We start from the raw sequence: 25,094 nt of genomic DNA on the forward strand, positions 1-25,094 counted from the left end.
TTGCTCTCCTCTTTTTTCCCCCCTTTTAGTCTGATCTGTTGCAGTGTCTTCAATACCAGTTTTATCAGGTATGTGTTTGTTCTAAAGGCAAGAGAGATCTGCGTATGCTCTTGAGCTAAGTCTTCATTTGCCCTCTGGAAATAAATGGCAGGTGTAGGGAGCTTTTACCTATCGAGGGAAAAAAATCTCCAGTAACGGGCAGCAAACAGTGGCATTCAGGGGTCCTGTTTACTGTGAATCAAGTAAGAGTTCAATGTTTCTGCTGGTTTAACATCGCCAGTATTTTCAGTGAGGCTTATTTGCAGTTAACTTTAATTTGATGGGATAATCCGGATAATGTGTGTGGCCTCAAGGAAGGAAAATAATGTAGCAGATATCCAGCTGTACCTTGGTGGTAACACCCTTGCCTCTCTGTGTGTACGCGCACTCACACATTTGTATATGGGAACAAAGGAAAATGATCCTACTCTGACTAAGCAAATTTCTGCTCCTATGAAAGAGGTGGTGGGGTTTCCGCTTGCCTTGCTGTTGAGCGCAAATTTCTGAGAACAGGAATGTGGCATGGTGTAATTCACACCAACAGCAAATGTGTTAATGAAGCTCTCCTCCATCAGTTGCTGTTGAGCATTCATATTCCTTCATTCAGAGTAGAGATTGGACTGCAACAAGAGCTTATTTTATCCTTAGTAGGAAGTTAATATCCCAAGCCATTTCTGCAGCCAGAAATGATAGAATTCAGACATGGGTCAATAGTTTTCAATAGTTATCAATAGTTTTGTGTAAATGAAGTCATCGAGACAGCTGGGAATATCTTGTGGAAGTGTTTTCCCCAACACAACAATTTGGGGTTCTGCAGAACATATTCTTGAATGCAAACCGCTGCTCCTTCTCTGGTGTGTATACGCACTTCTCTTTCTCTGCTTTGTAGAGATGACCTGCCACATACCAGCAACATGGATCAACATGTAAATTGCTCCTGGAAAATGTAGCTGTCTGTCAAATAAATAGAGACCGTTTCCCCTGGAGCTTAAAAAATAAAAAAATAATGAAGAATGAAGAGAAGTTGTTCCTGTTTGCCTGAAAATTTGCGAGTTCTGTTGAATGTTAGGAGAAATATTGCAGTGAATAGAAACGTGAGACAGTGTTCCCACAGGCTCGGTATATATTTCTTTCCTAAAAGTGGCGGCAAATCGTTTTTAGGGCAGGGGTCAGCAAACATTAATAAAGATATAATATATTTATTAAGTATAATAAAACAGTATAAACAGAAAAATACATTTCAATGCTAAAAACAAGACAGGTAAGCTAAATAAAAATATCCAATTAATACCATTTGCAGCATTTATAGGTCAATTTATAGCATAATAGTAGACTTAATTTTTTTTTTTTAATAAATAGATGAACTGCAAATGGCAGTGACTACTTTGAAAAGGTATCCGATTGTTTGCTGTAAAAAATTTTAATATGTTGATACAGTATGCAAATTCAAGGCATATTCACCTATTCATAACTGGCTTTGGCCAAATTCTGAAAAGTACCTGTCTGAAAGAATACATAATGGAAATCGCTTTGCTTTTAGAAAGTTTTAGAAAAAAGAATTGAAACTTAACTGGACAATGGTACATCCTTAGTCTAAAAATAAAATCACTAAGGCTTTAATATGGGCATGAGGTGATTATTGGATGTAGAAAGAGACAGTGGTAAGATATCGGGAGCCTAGAGTATATAACACTGGAATTATTTTGTGTTTTTAAAAGCATTGTATTAATTGTACTCCTACGTTAAAAATAAGCGTTGATTAAAAATACATCTGTTAGTTAATGGGAAGAAAAGCATTTTTGAGATACAGGTCATTCTTGACTTAAGACCAGAAAATTTGTTGTTAAGAAATTCATTCATTAAGCAAGAATATCCCATGACTACAACTTGCAACATTCCCTGCTGGCTTCCCCATTGATTTTGAAACCAGCTGCGAAGGTCTCAGATGGTGGTCACATGACCCTTGGATGCTGCAGCCACCCTAAATGTAAGGCCCTTGCCAAGCACGTAAATTTTGACCACTTGAGACCCGAGGACACAGTTATTAGTGCAAGGGCCAGTTGTAAATCACTTTTGTCAACATCATCATTTCAAACGGGGGCTCATTGAATGTTCATAAGTCAAGGGTACTTGTATCTTTATTGTGGGAGTTAAGGATCTCTAGAGGTCTAAAACCTGAGGTGATATGCAAATTTTAAATATTAGGCCTAGGGTGTTATTTTGTTTTGTTTTGTGTTTTGCTTTTTGGCCATGCTGTTTTTCTGTGCAAACAGACTTAAAGTTCTTAGAATAACTTTATTGTCACTTCGAATGTACACTAATCGGCATACATTAAAATGCAATTTCATTGCATACAGCTCTCAAAGGGTCACCACCTCCAATATACACTACATAAACATGACTAAATAAATAGCTAAATACAAAATTTATGCATATACCCATATATATTCTATGACACGGAGAAATAATAATACAGTCTAGTCCGGATATATACATGTACATGGCAAGAAAAACGAATAAATGCGGGTTTACCAGACAGATGACACAGACAACAAAGCTAATACGGAATCTGGTAGTCCTGCTAGAAATACTTTGAAACCTCTTCCCAGGGTAGATTAGTTGCTGAAACAAGAACTTTCCAAAAGGCAAAATATTGTACTTGTTAATATAACTGCATGAAGCTTGTTAAATGTGCCTCCCGACAGCATCTTTTTTTATATATATATGCTGCCCAGAAGCATTTGGGAATGCATGGCATACAAAGCAGGGCAGGGCAGAAATTTAGAATGAAAGGGAGATATGGGATATGATGCATGAGACAGGGCTGGGGTAAGATTTGCATACATGTGTTCCTTAAAGCAGCTGCATCTGTTCCAGGCAATTGCAGCTTGATGTTGGATTGAAAGAGTTGCTGACAGTTGCAATGTTCGTGCACTTTTGAACAGCTGTAAGATAAAGTCCCAAAATTAAAACTTGTAGAATAAAAGCAGGATACAACGCATATCACAAAATGCCGTTCTTGCAGCCCGGCGGAAGCTAAGCTCATGTTTCTTTTTCTAGATTCCTGGAACATGCCTTCTCCCTGAGGTGACTCAACAAGACCAGGGCCGAATATGTGTGGTGATTGACCTGGATGAGACCTTAGTGCACAGTTCCTTCAAGGTGAAACCCTTGAGTAGTTCCCTGATTGTTTTGTTGCATGATGGATAAACAAGTACAAGGGCATGCTAAGTCAGGGGAATATCTGATTTAAATCTCCTTCCTCCTGTTTGATGCCTTTAAATTCTGTTGGCCGATATGCAGGTAGTCTTTGACTTATGAGTCTAGTAGAGTCTGCTCATCACGGTCATGAGTTGTAATGGTTGCAGAATGGGTTGGTCACGTGACTGGCCCATGGTCCGATTCTATGACCTTTTTTTGCAACAGCCGTTAAGTGAGTCCATTTTTAAGTGAGCACTGCGTCGTTAAGCAAAACAATGGTTTGCTAAGAGCACAATTCCGCCCCAAATCTGGGAGAGCCAATTTTCTGCAAAATGATAGTAAAACGTGGTTATGAGATTGCAGGATGCTGCAAACAACTGTGAATTCAGCCCTGTTGCCGAGCACCCAAAGTTCAGCCATGTGACCGCATTGGGGGAGCGGGTGGCTGACCATTGGAGCTTCGAAGTCTATTCATAAGTAGCTCCAAGATAGATTTTTTTTGTAACTTCAAAGGGTCACTGAACAACAGGAATTAAGCCTAGTACAACCCCTATCATACTAAAAAGGTTCAGCACATCTCTTCTGTGATATTCTTACTAAAGAAGATCAAAGTTTAGTCCATCATTACAACTATATCTCTAAGCCCCAAGTAGTAAGAGCAATATTAGAAATTATGAGTTCTTGGGGGGGCACTGTGTTCCTTACTCTAGGTCAGTGTTTTTTAATCTTAGCAATTTAAGATGTGTGTACTTGCAAGACCCAGAATTCTCCAGCCATCATGCTGGCTGAGAAATTCTGGAGGATGAAGTCCATGTATCGTAAATTCACTGTGATTAAGGAACACTGAATTATATAACAACAAATTTGTGTTGGTGGCTCCTATCAACAAATGGGAAGAATCTGTCAGAAGTTAGCATGACTAAACAATGCCTGACCCATCAGGAATTTAGGGTTTTGATATATATTGCTTGAGGCATTTAAGATAGTTCTTTTTGTAAAAAAAAACAAGAAAAAATGCAGAATCTTGCAATGGAAATGGAAGCAAAGCCCTATTAAATAACATTAAAAAATCCTGGGAAGAAGTCAGGAGCCGCCTGTAGGCAGAAAATTTAGGAATGGGGTCCTGCCAGGGATGGGGACACGAGCACAAGGTTTGTTTGCCAAATTAACATGTTCCTTTTAACAAAATTCTCAGCCAATCAACAACGCTGATTTCATTGTGCCGGTGGAGATAGAGGGAACAACTCATGAGGTAAGCCTCTTTGCTCTTCACAATTGGGAGTTAGATGGGTTTGGCGCTATTTTGCTTCTGGCACCAAGTGTGCATTTAGGTCTCTTCTCTTAGCCAAGACCACCTGCAAAAGAGAAGAGGAGGAAGGCCTGCGGTGAAGGCCTCAGCCTGGTTCAAGTAATCCAGGATAGGCTGTTACCAGACAACACGGCCTATTCTTGATTACTTGTTTCAGGAGGCGGCTTCTTGCAACCAAGGAATGATGTTCCACCATAGTGACCTCCCTGATTGGATGATGCAACAGCAGGAGCCTTCCAGAGAGGAAAAGTCACCAGGTGAAGAATGGCAGAGACCACCATTGGGACTTAATCTACATTTGTTTCGGTTCTCTGCTCCCTAAAATGTCTGAAATAGGAGCTACATAATCCTGCAATTGGTTTCTGATAACCTAGCTATTCCTTACCTATCAACAAGAGACAGTGTTCTTGCAATAGACTTGGCAGATTTTAAAATGGTAGGCTGTAGCAAAGGTTGGAAATGTAACTTAAAAGATTCTGCAGATTGTCATAAACCAGCCAGTTAGCGCAGCTTCTTAATAAGCAAGGAACCGCCCTCTTTAAAATAAGTAAAGGTACTTATATGACCTTTACTCTACACCATCCAGCAACTTGTCCTCTTGCTTCTTTGGGGAATGTCTTTTATAGGGAGTATATAGCTGAGTATAAAGCAGTAGCTTGAATGTACCTTGCTTGAGGTCTATGATAACATATCAGCTTGCTTCCAAGAGTAAATATAATTATATGATGCATGGTTCCTGTTCAAATGATATATTTCCTCTTCCAGGGAATTTAGGATTGGTCCTTCCTGCCTTTTTTATCTTTATAGAAAAATCCTGTGAAATAACTTAGATTAAAATATGGTGTCTTCTGTTGAGTGTAGTACCTGAGTAGAGACTTGAACCAAGGTCTCCCTGTCCAAGGCTGATACCTTAACCAGTTCATCATCTGGCTTTCATTGGTGACACTGGGGAGGTACCAGTAGGCGGTTCCATCATAGCGATTTGCCCTTCTTCCCTTCCCTTCCTATTTTATTTGTTAGAGTATATTCCACGTTTCCTCCAGGAGCTTCTCACCTCTTGAGATGATCAGACACTGAATGTCAAAGGCAACCTTCCAAAACATCGGTATTTTCAAGACGCATTGGGAATGCAATTCCCAGATAATTTTTTTTTTTAAAGAATATTTGATGCAGCCATTCCAGAAACTTAGGCTGAGATCACTTATTATGTTTTCAAAGTTAGATTTCCAGTCCTGCTAAAGTTTTCCCCTACCCTTCATTCATTTTATTGAGCAAACACAGATCTCTGTAACTGGATGCTTGCCAAATAATAATATGAATAGAGTCTGGAAATGCTGTTATTCTCCCTACGTGACTTGCTGCCCCTCTGTGTCAGACCCTGAGGGATAAAAGAAGGCAGGGCAATGAAGGGAAGAGTGTGTGGTGGGATAGATTATGAAACAAGAGTTATGGGTTGGATCTCTGACCAGAGAAAAGACAATGTCTGCATTTATTGCGATCTGGGAAAAAAAACCCTTATAGACTTTTCGACTGAAACAGGAAAAAAACGAGCTTATGATCTATGGATTTGTTGATTAGACAAGATATATAGAAAGAGAAAAGCTACGTGGTAACCTTAAGAGTAAGAGGTACATTTATAACTGGACTTACAACTGCTGTAAAGAAGACTGAACCTTATTTCTTTGTATTCTACTTTTCTTTTACCTTTCTTTCCTTTCTTGCATTTTTAGCGTTTTCTTTAATTTCTTTCTTTTGTTTTTCTCACTTATATTAGTTTGTATTCATTTTTAATCTTCTTTTAAGAAAACATTTAATAAAAATTATACAAAAAGGGTTATGTGTTGGAGAAGCGATTCTGCCAATTTTTTTCCACCTTCCATTTCCACCCTTAAAATATTTGCCATGCTTTGCATATTTTGGCAACGCTACAATTAAGCCTGACCTTCAGCTATTCGAGTTCTAAAGCACACTGCAGATATAAGCAAGTACTTTGTATACCATCTCCTCACATTTCTGTTAATCTCTAGGTGTATGTGCTGAAGCGGCCATTTGTAGATGAATTCCTGAGGCGGATGGGGGAGCTGTTTGAGTGTGTGCTCTTCACTGCCAGCTTAGCTAAGGTGAGTGGGTTCCAGATAGCTTTGCCGAACATGTGGCTTGTCTGGTGCTTTCAATGTTGCCTGGTGCTATAAGAAGGAACTTCTCATTTAAATTTTGTGAAATTAGTAAAATGTAATTATAGTTTAGCAGGGAGTTTAAATTCTTATTAATAACTAACCAGAGAAGGTTCTGCACAGACTCACAATTGCTCACCTCACATAGGTGGGGAAAATAGGAGAAAAAGGAGTATTAGCTACGTTCACCATCTTGAGTGATTTATAAAAATGAGAGATGAGAGAGAGAGAGATGAGAGACAGACAGACAGACAGACAGACATAAGGATAGCCAATTCCACAAAACTTCACTAAAAAGAATCAACGCCGAGTAACAAATTCTGCTTTTATGAGATCTGGTCGCAGAGGCGTAGTATTCAGATTATCTTGACTGCTGGGTCCTTTCATTGTAATTGTTTTGTTTCTACACACAAAGCAGTCCCCTCATCTCTTTCTTTCTCCCTCTCCTTCTGGGGGTAGTATGCTGACCCAGTGACTGACCTTCTGGACAAGTGTGGCGTCTTCCGGGCCCGCCTCTTCCGGGAGTCATGCGTGTTCCACCAGGGATGTTACGTGAAGGATCTCAGCCGGCTGGGCCGTGATCTGCGCAAAACCCTGATCCTGGACAATTCTCCAGCTTCCTACATCTTCCATCCAGAGAATGCGGTGGGCTTTTTGCTCTCTAACCTTCCATAAATGATGTTCTGGTTTTGGTAGATCTCTTGGCTGAAAAGAAACATTTTTATCTGGTTTTGGGGAAGAACTTAAAAAAAAAAAAAAACCATTGCATTCTTGAGTGACGGGATGGTCTTCTTTGGGAGTGACATTCCCTCTTCAGGGACAGAAAAAGGGGACGTGCTTCTTCTCAGATCCCTAGCCGGAGATGTATAAGAGCGGTGTGGAGGCAGATGCTGATCTTAGTTGCCTTGTCATTGCAAGACTTTCTAGTCTTCGTGTAGAGATGGCTGAGAAATTCTCTTTCAACTCCCTTCCTTTCCTTCCGCCTTTCCCAGTTTACTGAATGCAGTTCAACCCATAAAGATTATAATCAGAAAGAATTCAGCTAATTCCCTCTTGTTGACTGGCATTCCTATAGCCCCTGTCTCGCTTCTTGCATTTTAAAGTGGCCTCATCTCAGTAACATTTGTTTCCCTCTTTAATATTTGAAATATTTTCCCTTTTTCTTAAAACCAATTTCAAGCTGTTCTCAGATTTCACTCTCCAGTGTGGGAAAACTCCCACCGCCACACTTCTTTCTAGACAGGGGTTGGGGTTTCTTTTTCCCTTCCTTTCTCAAAACCAGAGGCCATCCAACTGAGCTGGATTGGAAGGAGAATTAAGACAGAAAAAAAAACCCCATTTATTCACACAATCCATAAAATGATGTAGTGGAATTCATTAACACAATATATGCTAATAGGCACTAACTTGAACAGTCTTTAAAAGGCTTGACTACATTCCTGAAAGACAGATTTCTCAAGGGCGAATTGTCTCAAAAATCTCCACGTGGCCTCCCAACCATTTGGGAACAAGCGCCCATTACAGGTGTTAAAAAAGCAGGGAGGTTTATATCTCCATCTCTAGCTTACTAGGACCTCCAGAGCATCTATTGATCACTGTGAGAAACTAGCCTTGGACCGATCCAGCAGGGGCCAGACGGGGTGCAGCCAAAGGTTAAATAACCGTTCTTACATTTTAATGCCACTCCTCCGATTCTAGTTTTTGCCTGGGTTGTTTTACTTCTCCAAACGATAACTCTTCGCTCCCTGCCTGCATGCTCCTGGTTGACTTCTCTTTATCTCTCTTGACTGCCCTGCAGGTGCCGGTCCAGTCTTGGTTTGATGATATGACAGACACTGAGCTGCTGAACCTGATTCCTGTGTTTGAGGAGTTGAGTGGAGCGGAAGATGTCTACACCAGCCTCGGTCAACTAAGGGCACCCTAACATTTCCCTCGTGCTGTGGCCGCTGGGGAAGCTACTTTTTTTTTTTTTTTTCACTCTGTGCCTTCAGTATTGGCCAGGAGGGAAAGGGAACAGTGCAATTGCTCCCCATCACCCTGCCACAAGGCAGATACAAGCACTTTGGAGGCAATAACCTGCCTGGCTGCCTTCTGTGCAGTGCCAGAGCAGTTTCCAACCAGGGTATGGCTGGATGCTAGAGCTTCTAGCCTTTCCACCAAGAGCAGGGACATCCAAAATAACCCCACCCCCATTCCCCAAGAGTGCTAGTATCTATGCACTGCTCCCCAACCTTTAGGGGATCCTTCCTTCCCTCCCTCCCCCTCCCTCCCTCCCCAAGGCAATGCCAAATGTTTTGGATGGATTCTTTAAAAGGTACATCCTCCTCACTTGCTTTTACATATTCTTGGCGGTGCTTCTTACACAGCCCCCAGGCGAAAGTATGTGGAGACTTCTTTCTCATCTCTTGGCGGGGGGAGTCAAGATGGCCGCCTCTCCACTCTCAGATGTTTCTGTTTTTGCCTGATCTTCTGATAGAGAGGATCTTTCTGGGTTGATTTTGAAGTTGTTGCTTTCTTTGCCTGTTTTGTGAAGCTGCCTTTGATTCACAACCTCTGGTTCCAGGCCTCATCGCCCTGCTGGCTTGGGGAAACTCTTCCCCACGGGTGTGTTTATTCGTTTTAACATTCTGTCTTGCAGTTGTGTTTTGCCTCTGATGAAAGGGGAGGCCCCTGGACTTAGAAAAACCCTTTACAACAACCTCCCCCCCCACACACACACTAGTAGCACATAGCATTAGTGAGGACACAGCTAGCCAGCCCCACCAATGCCACACTCCTTATTTGCTCAGAGATAAAGCGTCCCTGCACTCCAGCTTTGACCTGTTTCTTTTGGGGGTGGGTGGGTGGGTGAAGGAAGTGACTTCATTGCCTTAAAGAGCACCCAGTTAGGAGGCCGCCAGGTCAGTAGGGTGCCTGCTAGGGACCCAGTTCTTCTTTCAGTGTGAATGATTGCCTGGAAGAAGAAAGGATTCTGCTGTTCGTCCCCTGGTGGTTTTACCTCGCTTGTTGACGCTGAAGGCATAACTTCCCCCTCGGGGTTTGTTCTAGGTTTCCATCATTATAACGTGACAGCCCCTTAGCCCCCCCCCCCCCTTGGATGGTGACAATGAGTTGGGGGTGAATCCAAGAGATTGTTCCATGTACGCACAAGCCTGCTTCGTATGTCGTTTGCCTTAACAACTGCCTTGCTATCCTCTCTGGGCTGCAGCTGCTTGGTGGCAAGCAACTGTGCCACTTTTGGTGTGGCCTCTCCAATTCCCGTTCTTCCCCCACCCCACCCACACCCTCAATGCATTCTCAAGCTGGTTCCAGCTCCAAGCAACCAAAAGTAGTTGGAGAGTTTGTTAATATTTATATCGCAGGGAGTTGCCCGTGGACATTGGTTTTGTTCTTCCCAGGATTAAGGTCCTGTGTCCTTTCGAACTGTGCCTGACATACTGTGAACGTGTGTTTCTCAAGTGCCACTGGGAGCAAGGGAAACCAAATGGATCAACAGTGCCGGCTTGCTTTTTTTTTCTCTCTTCCCCCCCCCCTCCCCCAGCAATATAGTGCAAGATAATCTCTGTCTAGCCATTGTAGGCCTGATAGCAAAGAGGGGAGGTAGAGTCCATAGGGCTCTGTAAAAAAAATAATAATGGTGCTGCCTTATTCGTTAAGAGGTGGCGGGCAAATTGCAGGTCATCTCATCACCTCAGGACCAAAGTTTTGACCTCTGCTCTTGGCTGACCAGCCAGCTGTTAGCCTGACCAACCATGCTACTTGATATTTTCATCCTTGCTTTAAGTGTGCTGATCAGTTTTCAGTGGAGTCCTGAGACTGTGTGCGCGCACGCTTAGTCAGACTTCAGTCAGTTCTTGAGTGGAATGGGCCCTGCTCCCCAATTTTTCCCTGACTTCATGTTTCTGGTCCCGTTTGGTCTCCCTTGCTGAGGGTCTGGATTCCTGTGTTTGTGGGAGGAGGAGAGGGGGATAGGTTTCCAATTTCAGACACCAACAAGGAAGTTCTTTCCCTCCCTCGCAGTTCAAGCCAGCAGCTACTTACGCACACAAATCGGAGGAGCCGTTAAACTTTGCAAAGTTAATGAATGTTGGGAAGAACAAACCCTTTTTGTTTTCCCTTCCTATTCTCACAGCTTTGTTTTTGCTTTGTGTCAGCCGAAGACCAATTGCCTCTCTCTTCCTCCCTCCCTTCCTCCTTCTCATGCCAGCAGCTGCCCCAGCCCTTTCTTAAAGACAAAACAGGTTTCTAGTCCTTTGTTGGACCGAGGTTAGATGCTGCCCCCTGAAGGGAAGGAAGAGAAAAGAAAAGAAAAACCAATTCCTAGTAACCTTAGCCAGTATGGTCGTAGGTGAGAGATGCTGGGGATCGTAGTCCAACGTGCTCTACATTTGCTGCAGAAATCACTTTTTTTAAGCCTTAAAGAGGGGGTGGGATTACGATGAGAAGGCGGCAACCCATTTATTCTCCTCTAAATTGCAGTGGGCAACATCGCAGTCCTGGCATGGAGGGATCTGTATGAAACGGAGTGATCTGAAAAGAGGCAGATTGGTGGTGGGGGAGGTATTTGGTTTTAACCAAGTGGGGGGGAAAGAAAGGGGTTTCTGAGAGCCACGTGGACGTGGTGAGGAATCCCTTTGGACAACCCTGCATGGAGGGAAAAGCGGCGGTCGCAGGACTTCAGTAAGTAGCAGCACCTGCCATGTTGCCCATAAATGCTCATTCCCACTCTTGAGTCAAGATTGTAAATCATGTTTTAGAGCCATAAGGATTCCTGGGTCCAAACTACCACGTTGGGATTGTGCCTTGATTGAACCATGGTTAATGAGGGTAGAACTCCAGCCAAGAGGTGGCCCCAGCACTTTACCAGGGCCATGTCTTTAATGGCTGCCCCATATACTGACTACACTAAAGACACACACACACACACACACAAATCTACCCACGCTTGTTATGGTACCTTTTTTACATCCAGTCATGTTTGGTGCTCCCATTTCATACAAGAAATGGAAGCTGTTGGCTTTTGAAGAAAAAAAAAATGCCTCCAGCTTTCCCTTCTCTCCCTTCTCATTAAACTGTACAAATTTAATCACATGTCCTCACTTGCTGGGTTTTGTTTTTTGTTGTTTTTTTTTTTTGTTTTTAAATGTTTTAATTGAAAAGAAAATCCCAAAACTTGAAGCTTTGGCACTTGTTGCCATTATGAACTCTTTCTATTTTTGGAATCTTTGTATTAACTGCAATTAAAGAAATAAAAAGAGATCAAACGGTGTCTTTTCATTAAGCGTTTGAGTGGGTAGCTCTCTGAGGGGGAAAAAAAATAAGGTTTTGTAGCTGCGCAGGTAAGTCTATAATACTCAATAGCCTTTACGGTATTCAGTGGAGAAATGCACAAAGCTGCACAAAAGGTGTGGTTCTCATAGAGTGACTAGCATCAGGCAATGGATGTATGCATAAAGAACCCGATGTAAAAATTGCTTTTGATTGTTTTCCTCTGAAGAATCAGTTTGCATAATTCAGCTGTCAAATCCTGTTTAAAGCCAAGTATAATTATGTTAAACTCTGTTTCAAAGTCATAATTGTTGGTTTGTAAATAAAACATAGGTATACTTCTGCATTGCAACCAGATGATACTGGATGTAAAGGCCTGCTTTCCATTTTCCAACCTAGCATTCTTCAGATACATCTGACAGCCCCAGTTTGCCCAACCGATAAGCCAACATCTGGGTTTGGGAGGGAGAATAGGAACGTTTTGAGCTATGCCTCCTGGCTTATCAATTGTGTTTTGGGGGGCTTGGAAGGCTTGCTCCCAGAACTACTCATCCTTTGAAGTTGCAGGAGCCTTCAGACAACCTTTATGAACCATGTAAGCATTGATGGACTCTACCTGGTTTGAACTGGAGCCAAACAAATAAACATCACCCTGCAAAGACCGGGAAATAAATTTGAGAATTTGCTCTCCCGTTGTTTCTGTTTTATATCCTTAACTTCTGCCAAAACAGATCCTGAGAGTGTTGGGAATGAAGCTCTTTTCCACCGCGATGGTTCTAGAAGTAGCTGCTTCCCTCTCATAATCCAAATTATTTAATTGAACTTTTTTGATACCCTCGTTGCAGAGTAGAGTAGAACTAGTGTTGGGAGAAGAGATTGGGGAAGGGGTTTCATCAAAAGGAATTGGATTTAATGTAATTGAGGTACTTGTCTGTACAAAGTTATCACTTCAGTTTTTCGTTTGTGAGGCAGAGCTGGATGAGGCAAGCAATACATTAACCAGTTTGAAGAGCAGAGGGGGGAGGGGGAAATACCCCCTTGTAAGAGTCTGGAAGTGGTAGCTAAGAGGCCTGGAAGACTGCATTTGGCTCACAGGCCAAGGGTACCCAGCTTCTCTTGATGTCTTGAATAACCTTAAGTGCAGGGAATGAGAAAAACAGCAGTTGTGTTTATTCATCCATTCAGTTTGAGTGCTATCTGATTGTAGGAGCAACATTAAAACCAACCAAAGATGGAAGAATTCACCCACGCGTGTACAAACATAATTGCAAAAGTAAGTGTAATGTGGCAGTCCAAATAACCAATATAAAACATTACAAACCAGAACCCCATCCTCCCTATCCAAAGTCCTGGGTAAATAGCCAGGTTTCCAAGACCTTCCAGGAAGTCACGGATCTTGGGTGGGAGCCCTGTTCTAAAGGGCAAGTCAGCTTTCCTGGTTCCTGAAGTACAACACAGAATGACCCATCCTACTGGATCACATTATGTAGGCAGAAACCAAAGAAGAGCATGGTATTTGTTTTGTTTTTTTCCAAATAACCAGGCTCTGGCACATGGGGCTTTGTAGGTAATAACCAGCACCTTGAAACAGGCAACAAGTCTAATTCATAGAGCAGAAAGATGTCACGTCAGCAGGCTGTGGCAATATCACTGCTTGAAGCACGGTATTGTAGATCAGTTGAAGTTTCGAAGTGGTCTTCGAAGGCAGCCCCACGTAGAGCATGTTGCAATAATTGAGCCATGAGGTGTGAATTAAGTGATCCAGGAAAGGATACAACTGATGCACCAGATGGAGTTGTGCAAACACTGTCTTGGCCATAGCAGCTACCCGCTCTTCAAGCAGAAGCTGTGAGTATGGGAGAGCGCCCAAGTTGCGTGCCATTCCTGGCCAGGGAAGTGTAATCCCATCAAGGAGAAGATGGAAAATCTTTTTTGTCTGGACAGTCCCAACAGTCACAGCCCATTACTCTTGGTAGGTATTGTGGCCCACCAGCTGCCAGCGGAACTGGTGGCAGACTCGGACAGTGAGGAGGATGGAGAGGAACTTGGGCCAGTCCTGGAGGCTGGGGAAGGCTCTGATGGGTGCCTGTGTTGGGATGCTGGAGCTGTCTGACATTTCCCAGCTGCCTTTGGAGTCAGAGATAAGTGGAGAAGAAGAACAGCTGGAGCTTGTTCCAGATGCACGTATGCACAGAGCTGTCAGGAGAGCAGAACAATTAAGGGGCCAACTCGGAAGGAAAGGGACATGTGGACACTGAATGGCCCTCCCATAGTGAATAAATAGCGAAAGGGGAGTGGTGGTTGCAGGAGAAAATTAGCTCATATTTCTTGCGGAAGATTCACTTATCAGTTCGTGCCTCACAGAGACTCCTTGCCAGGTACTTAATTTACAGCTTTGAGACTGAAAGCTCTCTGCTTGGCAACTATTTAAGGATTGTGAAGGTCTGTTCTTGCAATTAACCCTTGAGAGGATTATTGCCGGAGCTTTTTCTGTGTGTGAATTCCATGAATTCACAGTAATTAAATAAAGAGGGGTTTTTCGGGATAAGGAGTCTGTTTCTTGGTTCTGCTAAACCTGGGTCAGAACAGGAGGACTGGTCTGCAGTTAGTTTCTCCCCAGTCAGCCTCTAATTGATTAACTACACAGGGGGACATCTACGTTGTGCACATCATTTGGCCTTAAGTGTCTCTGCAGCAGAGTATGCTGCTCCGATTCAGGGCACACGTGGTCTGCACATGCGAAATAAGTTGGTGTCACCATCTACGCACGCTTAGTGACAGGTGGTTTGAAAACCTATACCAATTGAGAAAATATGTCCTGTCCCTTGGCATTGCTGCACCTAAGACCAGGAGAGAAGTAGAAACAGATGCCGAGCGAATGATTCTCGACATCCTCTGAATGGACTTACTGTATGCTCCTCATCCGCTGACTCAGTTCTAGGAACAACTTTATGTGCATGACAAACGTGTCTTGAGGGGACACAAGAACAAAATTGAATTAAAAGATGGAGGGAGGAGACAGTTGAGCAAGGAATAACATTAAAGGAGGGTATGGCCAAAAGACCTGGCCTCTCTTATACTATTTGGAGGGCCCTGAATGGGTTGAGACTTGGAGTGCCTAAGTGTAATATGCTCAAGTGGAGGGCTCTTAGCAGATAACAACATACTATGTGAATGCGGAAAGACACAAAGCCTGGCCCATCAGCTGATGTATCAACTACTACCTGAAACATGTGCTGATAGTGACTTATTTTGGGCCAAAAATAAATCAAGAAGGTGGCTTGATTTGATGCCTGATATGAACTGCGTGTTGGCACCCAGTAAGTGACATTTTTGTCTACAGTTTCTAAGGTCGGTCAGTTTAAAGTTTGATCTCAACACAGGAAAAGGAGGAAGAAGAGGAGGAGAAAGTCTCCAGGCACTGATACTGAATTTCAACAGCCTCACTTGGCTAGCCTGGGATCAAAATATAGTTATGTATCACCTCCATACTGATATGAAAACAAGTAGCAGAGCCCTGAGGAGTGACCTCTTCCCCGCCACAACCCTCACCACCAGGAACCATTTGCAAAGAAAGGAAGACAACCACTACAATTTGATGCCCCCAAATCCCAACCGTTCCCAGTCCAGCTGTTCTGTGGATCATGGGAAGCTTCAAGAACACAGTCCCATTTCTGGCTGTTGGCTCTTCTCGCCCGCAAGATGTGCTGCTCTGCCTTTCTGTCTACCGTCTTTTGCCTTTCATTTCCGAGCAAACCACTCTAATGTGGTCTAATGCCATATCCCTCCCTGCTCCCATTTTGTTGCATTATTGATGCAACCTTGCATTTCAGAAAAATCAATGGAAAACTGGGATGGCAGCAAAAGAGAGAGGGCTGGCCTAGGAACCCCTGTAGCTCCTCCCAGTTCAAGGTTCTCAACAACAACGATATTAAAAAAAAGAAAAAATTTAGATGTTTTCCCTACACGAATCCCAGTCATTGGGCAAGGCCAGCTCTTGTTTGGACCAGGCAGCTCATAGGCAGGCAGAATGCAAATGTAATCAAATCTATATGAGCTAGCCTGGATCCTCTGCTCAGAAGCTGCTCTTAATGGGAAGGGACCATTTTCTTTTGCCTGGCAGACTCGACCCTAGAGGGAAGTGCAAGTGATCTCCAGCAAATTTGGGGTAAGTGGGACTTGATGTATGCGGTGGTTGAAGCCATGCATAGGAGAAAGATGGGAAAGAGCGGGAGGAGATGGAGACCCTCCATAAGGGATGGGTATCAAGCTACGCTGATGGAAGTTGTTTTTTCCCAGAACAGCCCCAGGAGGAAAATCAGACTGAAGAAAGAAGTGGCAAGGTTTCTGAAAATGCGAGCACTTAAATGCGAGCACAGTGCAGTCTTACGCATATTTGAGCCCCACCACCGAAGGTTGCAGCCTTAAGAATGCCCGAAAGGAGCTTATTCAAGGCAATCCACTGAACTGGGTGAACAGAATTAGAATATATTTCTTTAAGCAAATTAAGTCTCCGAGATAGGTGTGGGCCAGTTGTGGCCATTGCCTCGAATAGGATCCACTTTGCACATCCTTAAACGCCCTCTGTTTGCTGGGATGTCACTTGTTACAAGGTTGAAAGTGGGATATGAAGTCAGGGTCAGGGACAGAATTTGGGCTCGGCTACCTTCAGTTCCATGTGGTTGTGTGAACACATGCCTGGTATGAATTTGGCACCCAGTAAGTGGCATTTTTGCCTACAGCTTCTAAGGTCAGTCAGTGGCTCTTTGAAATTTCCTTGGGCAGCTCTGTATTTATTTATTTAATCAATTTATATGGCTGGTCATCTCATAAATGTGGCTCTGAGCCGCGGACACCTTAACGTTAAAAAATAGTAGCAAAGGATAAAAATCTACCACCGATCGACACAAACACTTTAATCTAACTTCCTCAGTGCAGGCTCTACAGCACATCCAGATCTTCAATGGTTTTGAAAAGGCCAGCGGTATCCAGGCCCATCTCATTTGGGGGGCTTTGGTGTTTCAGAGGGCAGCACTGGAATAAAGTCTACATGCACTAAGAGGGACTGGGTATACTCAATCCAACCAAATGCATTCTTACAACAAGTTTTACATTTTGCAAATTGCAAAATATCAGAACAAAAGCTAGATGATAGAAAACAAGGGAAAGAGTACGGAGCAGGGAAAAATTACTTGAAGAGCAAACTTCAGTACTTGATCGAGAGAGGCTACAACCAAGCCTGCTAACTAAGCCTTCGGTTCAAGGCAAAACAATGAGATCGGACTTTTGCTGTGAAAAACCAAATGAAAGATAGGAAGAAGCCAGATTAATCAACATGATTACAAGCCCATTCTCCGGCTTTTGTTTTGATAGCAGAATGCTTTTCACATTTGACTGACCACAATGATTCTGCTTTTTGTTACTTCAGAGCTGGCAGAGATCCTTCCAAGATATCGAAAGCTGTAGTATGTCTAAAATATGCACCAATGGTTTCAGACTTTATACCAGTTTGATTAGCGTACTTTCATCTCCCAAGGCTGCTCATTCTCCCTTGGGCATCCTTAACTTTTACTGTACCAACATCCAAATAGCAATTCCCCACAGGACTATGTCAGAGCTAAATTAGATGATACTGTGCCATATGCACAGTTTTACACCCACCTTCTTCTTTTTTTCTATTTTAACCAACCCTTGTTAATCGGAGGTTATGGAAGAAGAAGGAGCTGTCATATTGTATATCAAAATATTGATCTCCCCAGTCCAACAATAGTTGATAAGGTTTGACATTGGTTCCCCAGAATTTTCCAAGTGTTCTAAACCGCATTTGGAATGCATGGATTGTTCCTAGAATATTCTACATCAACAGCAGGTATTCCACCACTCAGCAATGCCCATCCCATCTCTGGCATTCTCTAGCATTCTTTTCAGTGTTGCCTCAAGGGACTTACTTCTCTTTTTTCAGGACACTCCTTCCTTGCAGCTTCAATACCACTATCCATTTTCAGCCACCCGGCAGGCTGGCTGTCCTATTTGTATCGTGCTTAGTTGGTCCCCAGGGTGATGGCATCACCAATCCTTCAGAAAGTATTTGTGCTGAGGGTTCCTTCCAGAGCAATGCAAATGAGACATTAATGCAAGCAGTAAACGGCTTCAGAGAGTCATCTACATCCGGCCCTATGAAAATGCCCGTTTTAGATGGGGTTGGCTGTGTGTAGGAGATGTTTTATCGAACTTATTTATTTTTGTTTTATTTTGAAATCTTACTTGTGGGTAGTGAGAGAATGGCACGGAAAAGCATGATTAGAATTGGTTGCACAACACAGAACAGAGCTCCTTAGTAGTCTCTGGGCTTGTTTTCTTGCAAACATTTCATTACCCGAACTAGGTAACATCATCAGTGCTCCAAAGATGTTACTTAGTTTGGGTAATGAAACATCTGCAAGAAAACCCATCAAGGTTAGAGAGCATCAAGGGACCTCGCAGTTCAATCTTAAGTTATGAATAATATCTTCTGGAGATCCATATGTTACGTTTTGTGAAGATATACACTGTATAAAAAGAGATAAATGTGTCCCCACCCCCAAAATGAGAAGTAACACAAGTAGTTTAGCACTGATGATGTTACTTAGCTCGGCTAGTGAAACGTCTGCAAGAAAACAGCCAAGCTCAGAGAGCACCAAGGACCCCTCATGTCAACCCTGAGCTACAAATATTCTCCTTTATCAATAACGCAGAATAGGAGTGGGCAACCTAGGGCCCCTCCATGCTGAACCACAATTCCCAGCATTCCTCACCACTGGCTATGCTAGTTGAGGATGTCGCAAGCTGTAGTTCAGCAACGTTGAGAAAACCATAGAGTGAAATATCTGATCAGAGTAGTAAGTCATCATAACAAAGTAGATGGATAGATAAAACCAATAAACATGACAAGCCACGTATGGGATGCCAGAGCAAGTGGGGGAAAAGGGAATATCTGGCACCTTGAAAAAAAAATCAGCATTGGCTCAAATCATACTTTTGGGAGAGAGTTAATTCCACAAGCAGCACACTGACAAAAGGAAGGATCACTTTCTTCTTTAAGCACTTAAGTAGCTTGTAGTATTGTAACAGATTAGTGCAAAGCAGATTACCTCTGCCTGGAGAAAATATCTAAAGCTATTAAGGACATAGTACATAAACGCCTTTGATGCAGTGGGGGGATTCAATTTTTTTTACTGCTGGTTCTGTGGGCGTGGCTTGATGGGCGTGGCAGGGGAAGGATCCCATAAAATCTCCAGTCAGAGATCGGATTTGCCGGTTCTCCAAACTACTCAAAATTTCCGCTACTGGTTCTCCAGAACTGGTCAGAACCTGCTGAATCCCACCTCTGCTTTGGCGTTACAAAAAAAAATAAAAATCCACCTCTCTGAAAATTCTATCCATATTTTGAGAGGATAGGTTATCCTACATGGAATACACATTACCAGAAGAATACCAGATTTCTTTGCTGAATGCCACTGGGAATAGCTCTCAGAAGGTCCTACAGATCCCTCCACTTGTGTCGTTGTAGTTAAAAGGGAGCAGGAACATCTGATGCAAGACCTGGATAGAGTTACTATATGACTCTTCGTCATTTATAGAATCTAAAATTTGGCTGCGTATATGTGAAATGCTTTCCAGACAGAATTCAATCACTGATGTTGGACAACTTCATTGCTTCCAAAGTTGCTCCAACCACCAGCGATTCTGGAGAAAACTCTTGAGCAGTCCAGAACTTGATCATATGACAGGAACTTAGCTGGATTGCCAGTGACTTGTTCTTCTGACTTCTAGAGTCCCCGGTTGAGTTTCAACAAAGGTCTATGATGAGCACAGTTTAATGATGATGTGGATGGAAATGGAACTCATGAGATCTGGGATAATTTTGCAGAGTTCGACAGAGCTCAGAAATAGCCAATATGCCTGCTCAATATTGTATGTGTGTATCTCTCAAATTGGGTTGAGAAAAGAAGGCAGGAGGCCTTTCTCTGCTATGACTTTTAAACTGAATGTCCTGGGATGATTCTTCTGAAGCATGCATTGAAGGAAATGTGAGGTATGAATAGAAAACTCATTGATTTTGCAGGACTGACCCACAAACAGGAAGGAGAGTTCAGCGTCCTTCCCTGAGTGTCTTTCCTGCAGAAACCTTTCTGGGTGGTGCTGACCCATTCTGGTGCCATTGTTTCTATGGAAGTTTGTCTTCAGGAGGAAGTTTGACCTTCACTTTGCTCCATAAGGGAGTCTGCTTTAAAAGGACAATAGCTTTTCCCTAATCTTTGCATAGAAGACGCTCTGCTTCCAGTGTGTGAAAGGTCTTCACCAGATATCTCAAGTCTGAACCTTAGCCAAAAGAGGAAAGGCTGGACAATTCTTTCCAGGGTCAAGGCCACATCCCTGCCTTTATCTCTGGAAGTCCAGCTGGTCCAGACTAATCCGTTTCATCCCTGGGGAATGTCCATAGAGATTCTCAACTTGATTGCCTTGATTCCCTCTCCCCTTCATTTGTCATCCAAGTGCAGAACTGAAGAAGCTTCTTGGATGAGGAGCGAATTGTTTTCAAGGGGGGAAAAACAACAACCAAGAAAGTCCAGTTGCCTTTTGGAAAAGCACCTTTGGGACATCCCTAGGGAATGTCTCCAAGGCCTGAACAGGAGTCTGCCCCTTGTTCAGGCCAGAGGGTTCTCTGTCGGGTTGCTGGGTGGGTATGGCCATGGTGGGTGTGGCCTAGTTAGCCACCATAGTGGGGGTGGCGTTTTTGCCCTCCTCGGGCTCCGGAGGCTTTCCTTGGGCCTCCAGGAGGGCAAAAACTGCCTCTCTGGGCTCCGGAGGCTCTCTGGAAGCTGGAAACAGGCCCATTTCCGGCCTTCCTGAACTTCCGGGAGGCCTGTTTTTTGCCCTCCCTGAGCCTCTGTGTGCACCCTGCACTTACCTGCATCCAAAATGGGCCACATGGGGATGCCTGGGAAGGGAGGGGCGGGAGGGGCCAGCCAGGAGTGGGATTTGGGGGAATCTTAGCTAGGGGCTCTCCGAAACCCCTGGGAACCCTCAGCAGCCTACTCCTGGCTGGACTCCTGTTAAACCCCACCACCTTCAATGAACTGAGGAGAAAGCAGAAGTAGGAAAGATGCCTTTACGGCTTTGCCTGGTCCGAGGCAGCCAGTGGAGTCCACTTCGATCTCCCAGAATGTTTCACTTGGCTTTGGTCTCTCTCTCTCTCCAGGCCACACTCAGGAGAAAAGTAGTACCATGCCCATTACAAGAAGAATAGAGAGTTGTACTGTAAATATTTGTACCACTTCCGATGCTCTGCATGCATGACAAGAAAGGCCCAGTTATAACAAAAAGAAAAAAAAAAGCATGTTTATGTGTGTGTTAGAAAGAATTGGCAGTGGAGCACACCCTTGCTGCAAGGTTAATTTCTCCATCCCAGAAACTAATACTGTCTATTTTTCGTCCCAGGGGAAGGGCAGGGTAGACGTGCTAAAAGGCACCCTGTAAGCGCTCCATAAAACATCTTAGCGATGTCTCTGCATGTCCAGGGGACACAAGAGCTTTGGAATTCAACTCTGATCAACTCCTGGCAGCAAAGAGTCAGGGATAAGCTCAGAAAAGCTACTTCATCTGAATCTATACACCAAGGGCCTTCCCACTTGGCAAGTTTAAGACTTGTGGACTTCAACTCCCAGAATTCCTGAGCTAACATGACTGGAAGAGGAATTCTGGGAGTTGAAGTCCACAAGTCTTAAAGCTGTCGAGTTTGAAGACCCCTGCCATACACAGTCCACCTTTCCTTAAACGCTCAGAGATAGAGAGACATCCATATGGGGTCTCTGAGTTTGGTGGGGGGGAGGGATTGTAGATGTTTAATTACCAAACTAGATAACATCATCAGTGGTGCAATGATGCTACTTAGTTTGGTAATGAAACGTCTGCAAGAAAACTATCAAGATCAGAGAGCATCAAGGACCCCTCATTTCAACCCTGACCTATAAATATTATCTTCTAGATCTAGAGGCCCATATGTTACAGGTAGATATACAATATATGAAAATAGAGAAATGTCCTGCCCCTTCCCCCTAAAATGGGAGGTGAAGCATGATATACCACAGCATGGAATAATGTATTATTCGTATCTCTGTCCTGAGAGTTTAATGGAAGCTAGACCGTTCCAATCGATTCCATACTGCAGGGGTTCCCAACCTGTGGGCTGCAGCCCACTAGGGCCATGAGGAGTTTGCAACCGGGCCGTGGAAATGGCCAGCAAAGGTGCACCCACGCATGAGTATCCTCACTTATGCGAGCAGTGAGCGTGTGTGTGCTCCATTTAAGTGAGCGGCAGGCATGCGTGAACGTCACTTGTACAAAAGGAGTTGCACGTGTGTGCACTTGCTGGCTGCTCACAGAGGACCACGAGTGGGATGCTACCGGTTCTGCTCGGTTCTATAGAACCAGTAGCTCTGAAGAGCAGCAGACACAGAACCGGTTCTGTGTTTGTTGCTGTTTGGCCCACCCGCCCGCCTGGGCTCTTATCTGCCCTTTATTCCCTGCTTTTTCAACCTCAGCTGCTCTGCGTGGCACAGCTGAGGTTGAAAAAGCAGGAAAAAAGGCATTTTTCAAATGCTGCACACCCGCACACAGCACTTATCAGCTATCTGGGAGGCACAGCTTTTGTTGTGTTACACGTACGCACAGCGTGTGTCTGGTGTGAAACTTAAGTACCGAACCAGTAGTAACACCGGTTGAATCCCACCCCTGCAGAGAACCCTCCCTTCTCTTCCCCCCCCCCGCCAGTCCGCAAAGCCAATAACATTGGGGAATTCTAATATCCTTTTCTGCAACCCTGTTAAGCAGAGAGCTTCTAAAATAAATGCCCTGTAAACAGCATGATGGCAACCCTTTGGGGCTTGGTGTATCAGAAATTAAGTTAATGCTTGAGCTAAAATTTCCTTGCAAAAAGCAGACATGCAAGGAGAAATATGTACATTTCGGATGCATGTTTTCCTGGTTGCAAACCGAATTCAAGTTGGGAAGATGAATTTAACGGTGGGCAGAAGAGGAACCTGATAAAATTGAAACCGACTGATAAGCTGATCCCTTCTTTGAACCCCTTCTCCTACACTATGCTTGACATACAGCAATGTACCCTGTACTCCTGCTGTCATACAGCCAGAACGAAAAAGCTTTGAGTTTTCTTCTTCCCATTGTTATTGGACTCCAAGTTCCATCAGCTCCAGCCAGCTTGTTAAGGATGTGGAGAAAAAGGCCAACAATAGTTGAAAACCTAGAGATCTCCTAAAATTGCCATAGAGCACAATGAGAAATCTTGAAACTTGAGTGGCCAACTAGTCTCTCTGCATCATCATCATCTGCGTGCACATACACATATTATCTTTCACACAGAGATGTGAAAACCCAAAGTCACACATCTCCATACTAGCATCATGCAGGATGTCCCTTGTCTGTCTCAGCTTGTCCATTTGAACTCAGCTTCTCAGCCATGACGTAGAGGAGGGGTCCCCAAACCTGGCAACGTTAAGACTTGTGGACTTCAACTCCCAGAATTCTCCAGCCAGCTGGCTGGCTGGAGAATTCTGGGAGTTGAAGTCCACAAGTCTTAACGTTGCCAAGTTTGGAGACCTCTGCCGTAGAGGAATGGAAGGTTAAATAGGACACATTGGCTTGCATATGTATCAGAGAGAATGCCTGGGCTTAAAGGATCAAATGGGTCAAACTATTTAAATGGGTCGAACTATTTTCCAAAGCACCAAAAGGCAAGGCAAGAAAGAAGGGATGAAAACTGATCAAGGAGAGATTCAACCTAAAAACAAAGAGAAATTTTCTGACAGTGAGAACAATCAACCAGTGGAACAGCTTCCCTTCAGAAGTTGTGGGAGCGCCACCACTGGAGGCGATCAAAAAAGAGACTGGGCAGCCATTTGCCTGAAATGGTATAGGATCTTCTGCTTCAGCAGGGGGTTGAACTAGACCTTCAAGGTCCCTTCAAACTATGTTATTCTATGAAATTCTACGATGCCGCCTCTTGGCTAGTAAAATTCTGGATCTCTCCACAACCAGTCAGCTTCTCCTAGCTAAAACACACACAGCAAGAATGCCCCCTAGTGGTTTGCTGTCATACTAAATAATGGTCACTGTAATGAAATTATTACATATCCAAAAATTGTAATTTTCAGACTTATTACAAAAAGCAACTACTGACCAAAATTATTAATGATCATGATGACAGTTGTTATTATAAACCCATTATGCGCTTCACAAACTGCTATCTTGCGTCTGTCAAAATAACAACAACCTGGAACTCATGTGTTTAACAATGCAAAGTGACAGCGTTTGAATATTTCTCTCCAAGATGCGCTAGCCCTTATCTGCTTTGGAAGAGTGCAGTAGGCTGAACTATTTATTGCTATTATTTATATGCCGCCTTTGAATGACTGTAGGTGGCTTACAACACTACATGAAAAACATCCATAACACCTAAAATGTTATAAATATAAAATCATTTTTTTTAAAAAAAATGTTGCTTCCATAAAAGTCATTCAGTCATTCAGCCCACGGAAGAGTAAACTCTTTCGTTGTTTCTTAAAAAAAATAAAATAAAAGGCTGGGAAGTGACTGACCATCCAGCTTCAAGTTATTCCAACATGGGGGACTGGCACTGAAGAAACATAGGCCTTACCCACCAAACTCTCTAAGAGTGACTGCTTGCAGCAAGTTCTCTAAGCCAAAAAGTGCAGGATGGGGAATCTGGCATTTGGGGGCCACCGTGGTGGCACAGTGGTTAGAATGCAGTACTGCAGGCTACTTCTGCTGACTGCCGGCTGCCTGCAGTTTGATTCTCACCGGCTCAAGGTTGACTCAGCCTTCCATCCTCCCGAGGTCGGTAAAATGAGGAGCCAGATTGTTGCGGGCCAATAGGCTGGCTCTATAAACTGCTTAGAGAGGGCTGTAAAGCACTGTGAAGCAGTATACAAGTCTAGGTGCTAAGTGCTATAATGCTCGTTCGACGGATGACCTCTCTCAGTGGTTTCATGAGAATGCTAAAGAAGATGTCCTTGTTCTTGCTT

At 43.6% G+C, this 25,094-nt stretch overlaps 2 protein-coding genes across 3 annotated transcripts in view; both read left to right on the forward strand.

Moving 5' to 3' along the window:
• The window catches only part of CTDSP2 (CTD small phosphatase 2), a 47,997-nt gene extending 38,947 nt beyond the window's left edge, over nt 1-9,050 (forward strand). Inside the window, exons 3-8 of one of the 2 annotated variants that reach the window (XM_026714823.2) lie at nt 30-68; nt 3,100-3,201; nt 4,436-4,492; nt 6,577-6,669; nt 7,183-7,368; nt 8,522-9,049. In XM_026714823.2, coding sequence (XP_026570608.1) covers nt 30-68; nt 3,100-3,201; nt 4,436-4,492; nt 6,577-6,669; nt 7,183-7,368; nt 8,522-8,647 — 603 coding nt within the window. In that variant the 3' untranslated portion in view covers nt 8,648-9,049. Of the gene's footprint in view, nt 1-29; nt 69-3,099; nt 3,202-4,435; nt 4,493-6,576; nt 6,670-7,182; nt 7,369-8,521 lie in introns of both variants that reach the window. The other variant, XM_026714824.2, reaches the window with a different exon arrangement.
• Nucleotides 9,051-15,970: 6,920 nt separating this feature from the next.
• Nucleotides 15,971-25,094, forward strand: part of AVIL (advillin) — a 45,657-nt gene continuing 36,533 nt past the window's right edge. The window contains exon 1 of the mRNA XM_026714715.2: nt 15,971-16,159. The gene's annotated coding sequence lies outside the window, so the exon portion shown is untranslated. The remainder of the gene's footprint in view (nt 16,160-25,094) is intronic.

The sequence above is a fragment of the Pseudonaja textilis genome, chromosome 2, assembly GCF_049901715.1.
Source record: "Pseudonaja textilis isolate UNSWEBS1 chromosome 2, rPseTex1.2, whole genome shotgun sequence".
Classification (NCBI taxonomy): Eukaryota; Metazoa; Chordata; class Lepidosauria; order Squamata; family Elapidae; genus Pseudonaja; species Pseudonaja textilis.